The 18492-nt window shown below is 39.8% G+C and overlaps 1 protein-coding gene across 14 annotated transcripts in view; it reads left to right on the top strand.

The window, feature by feature from the left end:
- Positions 1–18492, top strand: part of LOC100625564 (phosphatidylinositol 3,4,5-trisphosphate 3-phosphatase TPTE2) — an 81143-nt gene that overhangs the window by 14958 nt on the left and 47693 nt on the right. For 9 of the 14 annotated variants that reach the window (XR_014819244.1, XM_084981530.1, XM_084981539.1 and 6 more), the window contains 6 exons: positions 1833–1886; positions 10555–10611; positions 11580–11633; positions 12861–12929; positions 15994–16044; positions 17171–17332. Coding sequence is in view for 12 of the 14 variants with exons in the window: in XM_084981530.1 (XP_084837656.1) it covers positions 1833–1886; positions 10555–10611; positions 11580–11633; positions 12861–12929; positions 15994–16044; positions 17171–17332 (447 nt within the window). In the remaining 2 variants the exon portion in view is untranslated. The remainder of the gene's footprint in view (positions 1–1832; positions 1887–10554; positions 10612–11579; positions 11634–12860; positions 12930–15993; positions 16045–17170; positions 17333–18492) is intronic. The other 5 variants (XR_014819245.1, XM_084981541.1, XM_084981536.1 and 2 more) reach the window with 1 other exon arrangement.

Raw genomic sequence — 18492 nt, 5'->3', positions numbered from 1 at the left:
GATCAAGGATTTCTGATTCTAAAATGATAAAACCTCCAGTGAGCTCTTTGTTATGTTTGCTACATATTGTACGTATATTTTACGTATATTTTCTAGTCGAGGCGTTCTCGTTGTTCGGATAAATTGATGACATTGCTTTTGCATGTAGACTATCACGGATGATATGCTTCTGCATCTCTTGGTACTCAACAGCAGACATTTTGGAGCACCCACCGTGGCTCTGCGGTGACGCACCCAACGAGTCTTCACGAGGACACGGGTTCAACCCCTGGCCTCGCTCCGTGGGTTAAGGATCCAGGGTTGCCGTGAGCTTGTGGTGTAGGGCACAGGTGTGGCTCAGGTCCTGCCTGGCTGTGGCTCAGATCCTGTGGCTCAGATCCTGCCTGGCAGCTCTAGCTCCGAACCGGCAACTGGCCTGGGAACCTCCACGTGCCGTGGGCGTAGCCCTAAAAAGGACAAAAGTACAATTAAGGAGGACACTTCTCCAAGCTTGATGGTCGTGATGGAGACATGCGCTGTCCTAATTCATGTGACGAGGTTTGTGGGAAGTTTGACAGGAGGGAACGGTCGGTGAAACAGCTTCTTGGGAAGACAGGGTTTATTCGGAGGCAGAGGGAGAACAATAGAAAGCTAAAAACACGTTTGGAAGGAGAAGGGTATACGATACGTTCCTTCTAATCTAGAGAAAAACACCATTTAAAAATATGGATCACACTTAAACATTCTAGTTTGAAAATGTGACCACATCCTTAGAGAGTAATTTCATTACAGTCGCATTCTCAATACACCAATGCAGAAAGCCGCTTGCTCTTCAGCTGTGATCTTTCCACACGTTTCCTGGCTGTGACCTGGCTCCCGGGTGTGTGCGTTTCTGCCGATGGGCCGATGGGCCTGAGTAGCCAAAGCAAACATGTTTTGCTTAATTTGGGGGGCTCGCTTTGGGTTTTAATTAATTTCGGCTTGTTTATGCATAGTCTTACCGAGTGCTTCCTACTGCACCGGTCCGAGGACTTTTGTAACGGGCTCACCACGGGGCCACGATGCCTTCTGAAACCTGCTCAGGGTCTCGGGCTGCAGAAACATCCCTGTGATTCTTCATCTGCTTCCCTCTTGGCCAGTTAGTGCCTCATCCGATACTGTGCCCGTGTGAGAGAGTGAGGCGTGCTGAAGGAAGAAAGCAGCGGTCACTTTGCAATTTGTGGGTGTCTAGACAAAGATGACATGGCAAAGAAAGCGGGGACTGATGAACACAAACAGTTCTTCAGACTACCTATGAATTTCCATTTGCTGTGACCCCTTTCACCATGGGCTGAGAGAGGCGTGTGTTCTGCCCCTTCGTTGGTGAGACGGGTCCTAGAAGGTGCCCGATGGTTTCGATGGATGGTGGCGACAGAGGCGGGTGTGTATGGCGTGCCGCCTGTCAGGCCTCAGGCACTTGTCAGGCCAGCTCTATTTCGCTTGTTGTTTGTTTGTTTGTTTTTTGTCCTTTAGCCATTTCTAGGGCCGCTCCTGCGGCATATGGAGGTTCCCAGGTTAGGCGTCGAATCGGGGCTGTAGCCACCGGCCTGTACCACAACCACAGCAACGCGGGATCCGAGCCACGCCTGCAGTCTACACCACAGCTCACAGCAACGCTGGATCCTTAACCCGCTGAGCAAGGCCAGGGATCGAACCTGTGACCTCAGGGTTCCTAGTCAGATTCCTTTCCACTGCGTCCCGACGGGAGCTCCCGGAGTAGATGTTCAGAGCTCAGCCAGTTGACCAAGCGAAGCCTACTTGTAACTAACTCTATGAATTCAAGTGAGTTTGACTGTGTATTTTTAATTCCTTAGTTGTGATCCAGATGACGTTACAATAGTGATTTGCGACGCAACCGTCTCTGGAAGGTGAGGCATAGCTTGGGGGGGATGGGGTTGTGGTGGAGACATGTCAGTCTCCGGACTATCCCTGGCAATGCAGAGTTTTCTGGATCAAGGATTTCTGATTCTAAAAGGATAAAGTCTCCGGTGGTGTATACTGAGTGCCTTATGCTCTGTATTTTTTTTTTTAATTTTATTGTAGTAAAATTGACTTACAATATTGTATTAGTTTCCGGGGGACAGCAAACTGAATCATTCTCAAATATAAGTATATCCTTTCTTTCTTCTCATACAGGTTATTATAAACTGTTTTTAGGTTTTTCCTGTTGTAAACAGTAGGTTCTTGTTAATCATCTATTTTATTCAGTAGTGTGTATATGTTATTCCCACCCTCCCAATTCTTCCCTCCCCCTATTGCAGTGGTTTCGCCTATGGTAACCTAAAATTTGGTTTTGAGATCTGTGAGTTAGTTTGTTTATAAATAAGTTCTTTTGCATTATTTTTTATTGGATCCCACATATAAGTGATAACATGTGATATTTGTCTTTCTCTGAACTTTGCTCAGTATCATAATCTCTAGATCCATCTGTGTTGCTCAAAAGGCATTATTTCATTCTTTTTGTGTCTGAATAATATTCCATTGTATATATGCACAACATCTTCTTCATCCATTCTTCTGGTGATAGACATTTAGGTTGTTTCCATGTCTTAGCTATTGTAAACAGTGGTGCATTGAACACTGATGTGCATGTATCTTTTCAAATTATGGTTTTTTCCAGATGTATGCCCAGGGGTGGGACTGCTGGATCATACAGTAGTTCTGTATTTAGTTTCTTAAGGAGTCTCCATTACTGTCCCCCATAGTGGTTGCACCAATTTACATTCCCACCAACAGTATAATAAGATTCCCTTTTCTTCACACCCTCTCCTCTCTCCAGCATTTATTGTTTGTAGACTTTTTGATGATGGCCATTCTAACTGGTGTGAGGTGATACCTCATTGTACTTTTGATTTGCATTTCTCTAATAATTTGTGGTGTCGAGCATCTTTTCATGGTTTTTTTTTTTTTTTGCCATCTGTATATCTTTCTTTGGAGAAATGTCTATTTAAATCTGCCCATTTTTATATTGGCTTTCTTGTTTTTCTGATATAAATTTCCAGGAAATGTTTATATATATTGGAGATTAATCCCTTGTCAGTCACTTTGTTTACAAAGATTTTCTCCATTCTGTGGGTTGTCTTTTGTTTATGATTTCCTTTGCTCTACAAAAGCTTTTAAGTTCAATTAGGTCCAATTGGCTTATTTTTGTTTTTATCATCATTATTTCTAGGAGGTGGATCAAACAAGAAAATTCTGCGATTTATGTCACAGTATTCTACCTGTGTTTTCCTCTTGGAGTTTTATAGTATCTGGCCTTATGGTTAGGAATTTAGTCCATTTTGAGTTTATTTTTGTGTGTATGTGATAGTGTTTTAATTTCATTCTTTTACATATCATTGTCCAGTTTTCCCAGCACCTTATTGAAGAGACTGTCTTTCCTCCACTGTAGGCTCTTGCCACCTTTGTCGTAGATTAGTTGACCATAGGTGCTTGGGTTTATTTCTGGGCTGTCTGTCCTGTCCTTCTGAAACTTTTTTTAAAAATTGCAGAGGGCAGTTCCCGTCGTGGCGCAGTGATTAACTAATCCGACTAGGAACCATGAGGTTGCGGGTTCGGTACCTGCCCTTGCTAAGTGGGTTAAGGATCCGGCGTTGCCGTGAGCTGTGGTGTAGGTTGCAGACGCAGCTCGGATCTGGCATTGCTGTGGCTGTGGTGTAGGCCGTCAGCTACAGCTCCAATTCGACCCCTAGCCTGGGAACCTCATATGCCATGGGAGAAGCCCTAGAAATAGCAAAAAAAGACAAAAAAAAAAATTGCAGAGGAAGGGACACTCCCAAGCTCATTCTATGAAGCCACTATCACTCTGATATCAAAACCAGATACATACACCACAAAAAAGGAAAATTACAGGCCACTGTCACTGAGGAACATAGATAGAAAAATCTCAAAATATTAGCAAGCCAAATACAATATGGTGAAAGGATCATCCACCATGATCAAGTGGGATTTATCCCAGAAATGCAAGGATTCTTCAATATCCACAAATCAATCAATGTGATACACCACATCAAAAAACTGAGGACTAAAAACCATATGATCATCTCAACAGAGGCAGAAAAACTTTTGGCAAAATTCAACATGCATTTCTGATAGTGACTCAAGTCTTTCTCACTGTAGCATCTATGATAACTTTCTGTTTTGGATCTAGTTGGATAAAAGAAGAACAGGTTGTAAGAGGAAAGCGTCCCTCTAGTATTACCCTTATAACTATGAGCCAGAACTCTTAGAACATTTCCAAAATTCCTGTGTTTGGGACTTGATTAGATTGGATGAAGAGAGGGCATAATCTTATTTAAGATGAGGAGGAGCCCTCAGTGGAAAGACAGGAACCAGTAGAATCTGATCTTTCTCTCATCCTCCAGACTGTGCTGCCATGTGAGGCTGGTGCACCAAACCCAAACCCACCATCCTATGGAGCGAGCCCCTGTTACTCTACAGTGTCTGAAGTCAGGAAAGACAGTTATAGTTAGGAGTCAGAGGATGATGAAGGGGTCTTGAGAAGCAGGAAATTAAGTGGGGCAAGAGGGATGTGTACCTGAAGTTGAAATCAATTCCACCCCCAAAGTCTGTTATACCTTGGGTCAGATTCATGGTAAAGAACTATGCTGAATTCTTGTCATTAACTTTTTTGATAGGTCAGATATAATAATGTGTAGAGAATCATTTCTAGGGAAAATTAGATATCAGATTCCAAATAACTAATACACATGTGAATTTTCTAAGAGCCAGCCAACCAGTTGAAAGTTCAAGAGTAATTGTAGCTAATTTGATCGAACAAAGTAAAAGTCTAGAAGTCATGTGGTGTCTTATTGTGTCTGTTTTTATCCACCCCAAGTAAAAGGACAGCAGCATCCTCCAAAGGACTCGCCAATGCAAAGTGAGCTGTGGCACATAAGTAAATATATGTGTGACATGTACACACACACATATGTAATACAGATGTACAGAGAGATTATGAGACTTGGGATGTTCACTCTTAGGAGCCCCCGTGGGAATACAGAGTTCCCATGATACTGGTTCTGAAGTCCTCTCATGGGAAGATTCTATGTGTAACATTCTTTGTCTTTTGAATTTTGAGGTAGAAAAAGGGACATAGAGGGAGTCTTCTTACTCCCAGTCTTAACTCTCAGTCACTCACAGCCAAACCCTTGGGAAGCTACCAGCTTGCCTGTGTGTGAGACTCTTGAGAATGAGTTAAGGGAGGAGAAAAACCTATTTGGAGCAAGGAGGCGAAACGTTGATCGTAAGTAAATGATCATAGCAATGGGCAGAGAGCAGAGGAGGCCTCAGTAGAAAAGAACAGTGCTCATAATTCCAAATGGATCCCCACCCTCCAGATTCAGCCCCCATGTGAGGTCTCAAACCCACACCTACATCACATGGAAGGAGCTCCTGACCCAGCCACCAGTTGTTTGAGAGTATCTAAAAGCCATGATGTGTGAAAGTCAAGGAGGGTGAAAGAAGGGACTCAAGAGGCAGGAATTAGGTGGGAGAAGAGGACAAACTGAAGTCACACAGTGGGTCAGGTTCTGTAGAAAAGAGCTATACTTAATCCTTAGGTCATTAAATATTTCGTATGTCTAAAATATTTTTATGTCAATATATCTCTTTAAATTGAAGTATAATTAACCTACAACACTATTGGTTCTAGGTGTAAAACAGTGATTTGATATTTCTATACTTGAATATTTGATATTTCAAAATGATCACCATGTTAAGCTTAGTTACCATCTGTCACTAACTGACAGATGGTAACTGTCAGTTAGTGACAGTTACAAAATTACAAAATTAGTGACTATGTTTCTCATGCCCTTCATCTCCATGAGTTAGCTATTTTGTAGTTTGTACCTCTTAATCTCCCTCACCTATTTCAGTTAACCCCCTCCTCACCTCACCTCTGGCAACCACCTATTTGTTCTATGAGTCTGTTTCTGTCTTGTTGTATATGCTCATTTGTTTTCTTTTTTTTTAGATCCCACATATAAGTGAGATCAAGTATTTGTCTTTCTCTGCCTGACTTAATTTCACATAGCATAATATTCTCTAGGTCCATCCATGTTGCTGCAAATGGCAAGTTTTCATTATCTTTTATGGCTGAGTAATACTCCATTGCGTGAGTGTGTCTGTGTATCGTATCTTCTTAATCTCTTCATTTATCGATACACATTTGGGTTGCTTCCATATCTTGGTTATTGTAAATAATGCTACAATGAACATAGAGGTGAATGTATCTTTTCGAGTTAGTATTTTGCTTTTGTTGGAAAGAAATCAGAAGTGGAATATTTAGGTCATATGGTAATTCTATTTTTAATTTTTTGAGTAAACTCCATACTGTCTTTTGTATTGGCTGTACCAATTTACATTCCCACCAATAGTTCATAAGGGTTCCCTTTTCTTCATATCTATGCCAGTGCTTGTTACTTGCTGTCTTTTTGATAATACCCATTCTGACTGGTGTGAACTAATAACCCATTGTAGTTTTGATTTACATTTCCTTGATGACTGGTGATATTGAGTATATTTTCATGTGCCTGTTGGCCATCTTTAAGTCTTCTTTTGAAAAGCTCTATTCAGGTCATTCATCCTTTTTTTTTTTTTTGTCTTTTTGCTATTTCTTGGGCCGCTCCCGCGGCATATGGAGGTTCCCTGGCTAGGGGTCCAATCGGAGCTGTAGCCACTGGCCTACACCAGAGCCACAGCAACGCGGGATCCGAGCCGCGTCTGCAACCTACACCACAGCTTACAGCAACGCCGGATTGTTAACCCACTGAGCAAGAGCAGGTACCGAACCCGCAACCTCATGGTTCCTAGTCGGATTTGTTAACCACTGCGCCATGATGGGAACTCCATTCACCCATTTTTAATAAGGCTGTTTGTTTTTCTGATGTTGAATTGAGTTCTTTGTGCATTGGGATATTAACCCCTTATTAGGTATGTTGTTTGCAAATATCTTCTCCCATTCAGTAGATTGACATTTTGTTTTGTTGATAGTTTCTTTTGCTGTGCAAAAGCTTTTTAGATTGTTATAATGCAGTTTGTTTATTTTGGCTTTTGTTTCTACTGCCTAAGGTGATAGATCCAAAAAATTATTGCTAAGACTGATGTCAGAGAGTGTATTACCTGTTTCTTTCCAGGAGTTTTATGGTTTGGGGTATTAACATTTAAATTTCTATTCCATTTTGAGATTTGTGTGTGTGTGTGTGTGTGTGGTGTGAGAGAATAGAGTCCAGTTTGATTCTTCTGCATGTAGCTGTTCAATTTTCCCACCATCATTTATTGAAAAAGTTGTCTTTTTTCCCCTTGTATATCCTCACCTCCTTTGTCATAGATTGATCAACCATTTAAGTATTGGGGTTATTTCTGGGCCCTCTCTTCAGTTCTATTGATCTATGTGTCTGTTTTTATGCCAGTACCATAATGTTTTGATTACTGCAGCTTTATGGTATAGTTTTAAATCAGGGAGTGTGATGCCTCCAGATTTGTTCTTTCTCAAAATTTTGGCTCTTTCCAGTCTTTTGCATTTCTAAAGAAACTTTAGAATTATTTGTTCCAGTTCTGGGAAACCTGTCATTAGTATTTTTATAAGATTATATTAAATCTGTAGCTTTCCTTAGGGAGTATGGCCTTGTTATTCCCTAAGGAAGTAAGCATGGTATGTCTTTCCATGTGTTTGTGTAATCTTCTATTTCTTTCATCAGCAACTTAAAATTTTCCAAGTACCAGTCTTTTTACCACCTGGGTTAGATTTATTCCTAGGTATTTTATCTTTTTAATGCAATTGTAATGAGGTTGTTGTCTCAATCTTTCTAATAGTTTGTTAGTGTATAGAAATGCAACAGATTTCTGCTTATTAATTTTGGAACCATGGAACTTTACTGAATTCATTTATGAGTTCTAATAGTATTCTGGTGGTGTTTTTAGGGTTTTCTGTTTACAATATTATGTCATCTGCAAATGGTGACACTTTTACTTCTTCCTTTCCAGTTTGGATTCCTTTCATTTCTTTTTCTTGTCTGGCCATTGCGGCTAGGACTTTCACTGGTATGTTGAATAAAAGTAGTGAGAGTGGGCATCCTTGTCTTGGTTCTCATCTTGGAGTGCTTTCAGCTTTTCACCATTGAGTATGATATTAGCCATTGTCTTATATGGCTTTATTATATTGAGGTATGTTCCCTCTAAACTCATTTTGCTGAGAATGGGAATTGAATTTTGTCAGAAGCTTTCTCTACATCCATTGACATAATCATATTTTTTTTCTTAATTTTTATTTTTGTTGAAGTATAGTTGATTTACAAAGCCGTGTTGGTTTCAGATATACAGCGACGTGATTCAGTTATACATATACCTATTTCTATTCCTTTTCAGATTCTTTTCCAATATAGGTTATTATATAATATTGAGTATAGCTCCCTGTGATACACAATAGGTCTTTGTTGGTTATCTATTTTATATATATATATATATATATATATATATATATGTATATATATATGTATATATATGTATATATATATGTATATATATATAAATTAATCCCAAACTCCTAATTTATTCCCCCTTCCATCTTCCCTCTTTAGTAACCATAACTTTGTTTTCAAAGTCAGTAAGTCTATTTCTGTTTTGTAAATAAATTCATTTGTATCATTTTTTAGATTCTACATATAAGTGAAACAGTGTGATATTTATTTTCCTCTGACTTACTTCACTTAGTATGATAATCCATGTTGCTGCAAATGACATTTCATTTTTTTTATGGCTGGATGGCTTTCCATTGTATATAATACCACATCTTTATCTGATAATTGTGTGTGTGTGTGTATTTTTTTGTATTTTCTAGGGCTGCACCTGTGGCATATGGAGGTTCCAAGGCTAGGGATCTAATTAGAGCCATAGCCTCCAGCCTATACCACAGCCACAGCAATGTGGGATCCGAGCCGCATCTGCAACCTACACCACAGCTCACAGCAACGCCGGATCCTTAACCCACTGATCAAGGCCAGGTTTAGAACTGCCACATCATGGTTCCTACTCAGATTTGTTAACCACTGAGCCATGATGGGAACTCCTATTTTTGTTTTTTGATTTGAGTTTTTTTTGGCCATGCCTGCGGCATGCAGAAATTCCCAGGCCAGGGCTCAAACTCATACCACAGCAGTGACCTGAGCCACCACAGTAACAGTGCAAGGTCCTTAACTGCTAGACCACCAGGGAACTTCTATTCTTTGATTTGCTCACGTGTATCAGATTGATTTGTGATTATCGAACCATTCTTGTATCCCCAGGATAAACCCCACTTGATCATGGTGTATGACTATTTTAATATATTGTTGAATTTAGTTTGCTAATATTTTGTTCGGGATTTTTACATCTATGTTCATCAGAGATACTAGCTTGTAATTATTTTTTTTAGTTATGTCTTTGTCTGGTTTTGGCAGCAGGGTGATGCTGGCCTTGTAGAATGAGTTTGGAAGTGTTCTTTCCTCTCAGTTTGTTGTAATAGTTTGAGAAGGATATGTGTTAACTATGTTTGATAGGATGCCCCTGTGAAGCTGTCTTGTCCTGGAATTTTGTTGGGAGATTTTTTAAAGTACAGGTTCAGTTTCATTATTGGCAATAGGTCTGTTCATATTTTCTATTTCTTCCTGATTCAATCTTGGGAGATTGTATATGTGTAGGAATTCATCCATTTCTTCCAGGTCATTCACTTTATTGACTTATAATTGTTCATTGTGTTATTTTCATATTTCCATGGTGCTGGTTGTAACTTCTCGTCTGCTTATCATTTTGATTTGGGCTCCTTTCTTTCTTGATGAATTTGGCTGAAGATTTCATCAATTTTGTTTATTTTTTCCAAGACCCAGCTTTTAATGTCTTGGATCTTTCATTTTTATTTCAGTTATTTCTGCTCTGATTTTTATGATTTCTTTTATTCTATTGACTTTGGATTTTGTTTTTTCTTGTCCTAGTTCCTTTAGGTGTAAGATTAGGTTGTTCATTTGGGATTTTTCTTTGCAGTGCAGGTCCCTCAGACTGGGGAGGGTGATGTGGAGCTTGGACCCCTCGCTCCCTGGGGAGGGCCTCTGCAGTTGTAATTAACCTCCCACTTAGGGGCCTTGTCTGTATCCTGTCTCTGCCCCTCCTATCAATCTTCTTGGCATGATGCCTTATTTATAGCTTTAGTCTTAGAAAATGTTTTCGGCTGGTCTTCAGGTTGTTCTCTTTGACAGTTGCTCTGTAAATCCTTGTAATTTTGGTGTGCCCGTGAAGGAGGTAGCTCAGGATCCTCCTACGCTGCTGTCTTGGCCAGCAGAGAAAGCTGATGGGTCCGAAGTATTTATGACAAACATGTCAGACATCATTTCTAGAGAAAATGAAATATCAGATTCCAAATAATTGATAATAACTAATAGAACTAGTGTTTTCTAATATTCAACCAATATTAAAGTTCAAGAGTAACTGAGTTTGCTAATTCAAACCAAAAAAGGGAGGTCTGGAGGTCATTGATGCCTAACTATGTCTGCCTTTAATCCTTAGTGTTGCCCTCGATGAATTGACGGAAGTAATAACCTCTGAAGAATTCTCCACCGCAAGGTGAACGCTGATGAATAAGTTCATATATGTGTAACATGTACACGCGCACACACACACACACACATTAATATACATGTACACGAGATTGAGATTTAGGATGCTCACCCTTAGGAGCCCCCATGGGAATACACAGTTCCCTCAATACTGGTTCTAAAGTCCTCCCTTGGGAAGCTTCTATGTATAACATTCTTTGTCTTTTGAATCAATGTACAAAAAGACGCACACAACATGGAGGGAGTCTTCTTACTCCCAGGCTTAATTATCCGTTACTTACAGCCAAACTTTTGGGACGCTTTCAGGTTGCCTGTGTGTGAGAGTCCACTAGAGTGAGTCAGGAGAAGAGAAAAACCTATGTGGAGCAAGGAGAAAAATAGCAAATTGTTAGTAGTAATTAATAGCAGCAATGGACAGAGGAGGGCTCAACAGAAAAGAATGGAGTTTGTAGACCCAGATCTGTCCCCACCCTCTAGATTCAGCCACCAAGTGAAGCTGATAATTCAAACCCAAAGCCATGATCACGTTGGCTGGAGCCCCTGACTCAGGCTTGTAGTTCCTGACATGATTTTAAGGGCAGGAAGGACAGCCATGATTCCTAAAGAGCACAGATCTTCAGGTCAAGAAGTTAGATTGGCCAAGTAAGATGGACACCTACAAACTGGAGTTGAATTTGAAATAAGTTCCACCCCCCAAGGGCTGTCACACATTGGGTCAAGTTCAGTAGTAAAGAACGGTACCTAAAACTCGAGCCACTACCTTTTCAACACGTGTTAAGATAGTCGTTACAAATGCCTAAAGCCTCATTTCTGGGAAAAATGCCTCATACCAGTTTTCAAATAATTGATTTCCATGTCAGTTTTTAAAGGGTCATCTAATTTCTAAGTGAAAGTGTAATTTCAACTAATTTGAATTAAAAAGTTGAATCTAGGAAATTATGTGGTATTTGACTATGTGCCTTTTTAATCCTTTAGCACTGTCTTGAGTGAACTGACAACAGGGATGCCTGATGGACCCACTACTGAAACGTGAGCTAGAAATAGAGAGATGTAGACAAAAATATATATATACATATATAAATGAAGGAGAGAGAGGGCACAAGAGTGAGACGGAAAGTGGGGGAGAGAGATTGATTTGGGAGGGGTTCATCTTGGGGAGTCTTTGTGTCGTTTCTAAATCTTTTTACTGTAGTGTATCTTTCTTTTTTTGTTGGATAAAAGAGAAACTTCTCACTCACCTGTTTATCACTCTTAGTGGCAGCCAAAAGTCCTAGAAAACTATCCAAATGCCTGTGTAGGGGACCTCACTAAAGTGGGCTGAGCAAGGAGAAGGTTGTACTCCTGAAAGGGCCTTTGAGAGTGAAGAAATGGTCGTGAATGCGATTCATTCTCCCCACCCCCACCAGACCAAGGTTTTCATTCCAAACCTAGAAAGCCTCATTTACAGGGAAAAATTAAATAAGCAGGGTTTCAAAGAACTGATTCAAATGTTATTTTTAGGATAATTCGATTATAAATTGTAGAGTAAATGTAGCCAATGTGCACTAAGTCTAAGTCTAGGGAGACGTCTAAAGTCTTACTGCGTGCATTTTTCCTCCTTGAGCGATGACCAGAGCCGGGTGGAAAAAAGTAACTTAGGCTGACCCCTTCATCTGTCTCAGGCAGATATTTGAAACCTATCCAAGGAGCAAACGAAATGTCCATAACATGTGAAAAGTAGGTGGGCAGCGACCCAGGTTCCACTTAACTAATTGATGTATAATTTTTGAAGAGGTCAACTGGTTTAGAAGGTTTAGAGCAGGTGTATCCAATTTTAGCCAAAAAGGTGACGTCATTTGGTTCTGACTCCATACTGTTAAGTCTTCACACTGACCTGAGTAAAGTGATCTCAGAGATCTTTGACTACTTTGATTTATCTTAACCTTTCAGGGATGGTGCCTTCCAAGACCACCGATGTCATTTATTTGGGTCAGAGCTCTCTTTATAGTATTAATCTCTCTAGAGAGAAGGTGAGAAAGACAGAGACATAAAGACAGAGATATATAGGCAGAGACATAGGGAAAAACACAGAGAAAAGATTAGAATCATTGTCGAGAAAATTTTTCTAGATATTTCTGTAAGATGTAGTCTTCCAGTGAGCTAAGTCATGTCTACTATCCTTTAGATTTAAGGAATTCTTTTTGTTCAAATACGTGTTTCAAATCACCGTTCCCTGTAAACAAATCTCTAATGACACATTTTTGCATTTGTTGGCAGCAAAAGTATCCTGAAACAACTCTCTAAGCTCGACAATGGTGTGGATGACGCTGACATTCTCAATTCAAGGTAGTAAGTCAGTTTGAAGTTTGGAGGGAGGGAGCTGTTGATGGATTTCTTCACTTGTAGAAGATGGGGCTTGTGCTGAAATGAAAAAGAAAAACTGTGGAAAGATAAAATGTTTGGGAGGGAGGGTATGTAATAATGAGTTGACGTGAACTTGCATAGAAGCGCCATGCTTGAAAAAATATTTCTGCATGTTCACATATTCGTAAATGTTCTTCTAGTGTGAAACTGTGAAAATACTTGTGGTAGATACTAATTTTATTACATAGTTTCTTAATGAGGGCTTCAGGGAGCTACTTGCTCTGCAACTGTGTTCCTTTCTCATTTTTCTTGCACATGTTCTGATTCCTATTGCTAGTTTTGTTGATTTGTCTATGAGCAAATGGAACTGGTAGCAAAAGCAAACATGTCTTGCTGATTAAAGACCTATTAATATGCGGGGAGCCGAGAAAATTCAAGGACTCAAAAGAAGGACCTTGCCTGATGGCAGAAAAACCTGAAGGCAGGTTCCTAACCAAGGGGGGGAGCTCATCTGAACGGTACATGCCAAAGGTGGGCCTCTGGACAGGATAAAAAGCCTGCCTGCACGCTACAAGCCGAGGGCAAGCCTCAAGTTACACAGCTCTCATTTTGATGTTTATGGGGAAGAATTGGGGCTTTCCTGGGAAAGCAATTTCCATGATTGCACTGGAGAACACGTTTCTCGGGTGACCTAGTCTTTCCTGTTGTTTTCTTTGTTATTCAGTTTTCCTCAGTCTTTCCTGATTATTTACTTATTATTCTTATTTTCCATTCTTATTTTTCTGTAGCGATTTGTGATTTAACAAAGTTACAGCAATAATAAAATAAAAATTTCATCCTAAAGGACTTTTCCCTATTCATATCCAACTTAATTAATCTATAGTGTTAATCTACTAACTAATTACGGTAAACTTTAGAGTTAGGATTTTAATGAGGTTCATAGAAGTTAGACATATATTATTCTTGACCAAAAGACACCTAGCTATGAGTTATAGAAGCTTTTAAGTGATAGCTAGTTAAGTTGGTTTATATTTTCTTACACTGTCTCCTTGCCATAACACTTTAAAGATAAGCACCAGTCTAAAAACAAGATTTGTGAATGCCCAATTCTTGTGTCTGTGACCTCTTCAACTTGTGGAGACTTGCTGGCCATGGGATGATTTGTACTGGGTCTCCTCCTTTCCACATGATGTATTGTACCTAACTGCCCTTAAATTGTACTCACTAAATTTAGTTAAGACAAAGATGTTAGAACGTGATGTATAGCTGCTGTACCATGTAATAGTTAACCAATGTATTTTTAACACTCTGATGTAATCTGTAGTGAAAAACTGTCTATATAATCAACCACTTATGCTAATAAAATTTGAGCAGTCCAGCGCCCTGAAAGAAGGGACAAAGAGGCTGTCTCCATATTTGTACATTCGCTGACGCCACGTCCCTCTCCCATCGGGAAAAAGTATACGCTCCCTGGCTGCCGGAGCTGGACTCCGGCATTAATGTCCATTGGAATTTTATTAATTTGACTTGTTTGTGAATAATTTCACAAGAGTACTTTTTATTGCACTGCTCTGAAGGCATTTTCACCTGTACTCAATGGAAGGACACAATACATTCTTTTTTAAAAAAAATTTAATTAGAGTACAGTTGATTTACGGTGTTGTGTCAGTTTCTGCTGTACAGCATAGTAACCTGATCATACATATACATACACTGTTTTTCTCATAGTATCTTCCATCATGTTCTATCCCAATACATTCTTAAAGTCACATGTATCAGACTCTCTTCCCTCCCTCCAAACTACGGTGTATAAAATTAGCAATAAGGATATATTGTACAGCAAAGGGAAATAGTAATAACTTTAAATAGAATATGGTCTATAAAATTATTGAACTACTATGTTGTCCTCCTGGAACTAAGCTCATCATGTGAATCAATTATACTTGAATTAAAAAAAAAAAAAAATCCAGGAGTTCCTGTGGTGGCTCAGTGGTTAATGAATCCGACTAGGAACCACAAGGCTGCAGGTTCGATCCCTGGCCTTGCTCAGTAGGTTAAGGATCCAGTGTTGCTGTGAGCCATGGTGTAGGTCACAGATGCAGATTGGATCCCGCGTGGCTGTGGCTCTGATTGGACCCCTAGCCTGGCAACCTCCATGTGTGGTGGGTGCGGCCCTAGAAAAGGCAAAAAGACAGAAAAAAAAAAGTCCTATGTGTCTGGACTGCAGAATTTTTCTTCTGCTTCTCTCTTGGCTAGTTATTTGACCTTTCACCAGCTTGAATCAGTGTTTGAGAGTAGAGCTGAAGAGGAAATTAACTGGTTACTGTTGCAATTTGTTGATGTCTAGGCAAAAAAAAAAAAAAATTCTCCCCAGTGGCTACCTTGTCTCCAGCCATTGAGTGAAATGAAACATAACTGGAGATGCTGTCAAACAGACTCCTCCTGTTAAAAGAAGGAGACCAGCCTCTAGGGTGTTTCTCTTCTGAAATGTGTCTTGCTTAAATTCCTCACCTCCAAAATGCACTTGCCACCCCAAATGTGTCATATTCATGGGGCATCTCATTTCAAGAGATGGATATTACCAAAGAGTGTCATTTATTTCCTATCCATCCCTGAAGCCCTTTGTTCTATTACATCAAACCATGGTCTGGCCATCGTTTGATGACTTGGCCAGGATCCCACAGCTTATCCATGGGAGAGCTGGACAATGCTTCTCCCTCTCCTTCCTATCTCCATGCTGTGTTGCTTTAATGATGACCCCAGGTTTAACCTTACCATAAAGTTGGGATTGAGGCTTTATAGGCGAGAGAAATGATACTAAACATCTGAAGTTTAGTGTTTACATATATTCTACATATAAAAGTAAAAAAGAAGCAGAAAGGTGAAATATTTGCAGTTATTGGTAAAAACTATTTTGTTATGCAACTTCTGAAGACTTTAAAAATTATCTTTACAAAGGCTTTTGTTTGTTGGTAAATTCATATGGCGGGAGAAACCTGTGATACACTTGAAAGTTCTGAAATTTTATTTTTACTTCTTTTTGCAGCAGCACCATTAGGAGAATTGTGCACCTGATTGTATCATCCTTCACTTTCAGGTATGTGAGATTGTAGAGAAGGAGGTAATTAAGTATGTATTACATTTAATATTAATATTTTCAGTGCCAAAGGATCTGGGTGGGAGGAAGCATTTCCACTGTCAGTATGTTGCTAAATAACCTTTGTGCCTCATTCAATGCAATCTAATTTATCTTGGAATTTTAATTTAAGCTGAATATTCAGAATTGCATTTACCTAAGTAAATGCGATAAATGGCATTTACCTGAGTCTAATGGTAATATATTAATATTTTTTAACCTGTAAAAGTAAAAATAATGAAGCATGCATTTCCAAATTCCATAGTTATAAGGAAGATGTTTTAATAAACACCTTGTCCATCTAGAATTACTTCTTTATTCTAGAAGCATTCTACTTAGGTTTCTTCTCTACATAATATTAAGATTTCATGCTGTGTTACAGATTCACACAATATATTTGCTTCCTTTTAAATCGATACTCAACTGACATCGTAATTGTGAAAAAGTGCTTTGAAGATAAATTTATCCTCATAGATAATACAAGTAATATAATCAACTTATGGAGAATGTGTTTAGAACATGTAAGAGAAAGGCTTAGGAGTACTTTAGAGTTGAATCATACATATATTTAAGGAATTGAACTCCTTCTCATGTGCCCACCATGGTGCCAGAAGCATCCGTTAATATGTAATTGTCTATTTGTCAAAAATCTGATTGACAAGAAATCTTACTGGTCAAAGTGACCATTTAAGGGCTTATGTTAGTCATGCTTTCACTTGGTTTTTCTTAACTAAATTTCTTAAAAATACCAAGATTAATGAGGTTTAATTTATTATGAGAAATTGGTAGAAGACCCTTCTAAAATTCTCAAATTTTAAGAGTTTACAGGTGGAGACAATAATTTCAGTGCAGCTTGGCTATTCTGTCTCGGAGGGTTAGTCCGCTGTGCCTGTTATGAAAGAGTAATGGTAACACGAAGTGGTTTAATGGGAAATTCATTGCTCTAACTACTGCTTTTATTGGATCAAAGCTGAGTAATTTGTTTAGTCTGAAATAGTGGCATTTTGGCATCAGATCATTGGCCTGAAGTTCGTCTTAACTGCAGGGGTGAAAACTACTTAATCTTTTTCTTATTTGTTTGTCGTAGAATATTTGGGATTTTGCTGATCTTTGTGGATGTCTTCCTCATTGTTACAGACCTCCTGGCCACTGACAGCACACACTCTATTCCTATCGAATATCGTTCAATTTCTTTAGCTATTGCTATGTATTTCTTGATGGAAGTTTGTCTTCGAGTATTTATAGACGGGTAAGTTTGATTAATTTTTCAAAAAACACATGCAGCTTTTTGTACTGCCATGGGATGCATCCCAAGTAATTACCAGGTCCATCCAAGCAAATAGGTCCATCTTTATCTCCACCTGTAATTCTCCTCAAAGGCACAGTCTATCAGAGAAACAACAATCCAAATCGCAATTTGTCCTCGATTAGGCTTTAGTGTTATTGTTGCAACGGGCACTCAAAGTCTCCAAACAATGTGTTCTAGATGGTTCCTTTATCAGGTAAAGCCTAAATGGTTTGCAAAATGGGACCAGGCAGCCAATGTGTCCATATGTACATTATTAAGTGGACTATATCTGTGAAGTATAAATATTGATACTTTTATTGAGTTGATTGTAAATAAAAGCCGACAGTCCTTCCATGGCGCAGTGGGTTAAGAAGCCCATTGCAGCAGCTTGGGTCTCCACGGAGGTGCAGGTTTGATCCCTGGCCCAGCACAGGGGGTTAAAGGATCCGGCATTGGTGCAGTTACAGCGTAGGTCACAGCTGTGGCTCGAATTCAGTCCCTGCCCCAGGAATTTCATTATGCCACAGCTGTAGCTTTAAGAGAATAATAAAGCTGACGGTATATTAAGTACTGTCAGCTTTAGATAGTACTTTAGATAATAGATCCTGAACAAGCCCCTACTTTGGTTAAAATTTGTGTTAAGCTCTGCAGCCGAGCTGAGGGATGCTCATCCCTCAGGGGCCTGGTAGTGAGTCAGCAGCTGATTTTCCTGGCTGCTGGCTTCCCAAGAAAGTGGGTGGAGGGAGCACAGCCCTGGAGCTGGACTGCTGGGGAGTCAGGGACTAAACTCCCCAGCCTCACTTCATCTAGAATATTTCAGAAGGCACCTGTCTCCTCCTCTCTTCTATCCTCATGCCTCTGAGGTAAGGACAGTTGCCCACCCAAGGTTACTCACAGCCTAGAAGGGGTGACCCCAGAATGGGAAGAAGCTTTCCCTGGAGCACCAGTGCCCATGACTAATGGAGCCAGTGTTGGAGAGCAGGTGCAGGGGATGGAAGTTCAGCTTTGCAAAGGGGAGACGTACCAGCCCACCAGAATTTCACCACCGGTGCAAAGCCAGACAATGAGTTTGCAGGCCAGAGTGGACCTTTCTCTTGCAAGCACCTCCAATGCACCTCTCA

The sequence above is a fragment of the Sus scrofa genome, chromosome 11 (assembly GCF_054392235.1).
Source record: "Sus scrofa isolate SSC_HxYL_T2T_F1_AM1 chromosome 11, Sscrofa_HxYL_maternal_Yorkshire_Landrace_v2.0, whole genome shotgun sequence".
Classification (NCBI taxonomy): Eukaryota; Metazoa; Chordata; class Mammalia; order Artiodactyla; family Suidae; genus Sus; species Sus scrofa.
The sequence above is the reverse complement of the archived record's forward strand: the minus strand, read 5'-3'. Positions and strand labels throughout refer to the sequence as shown.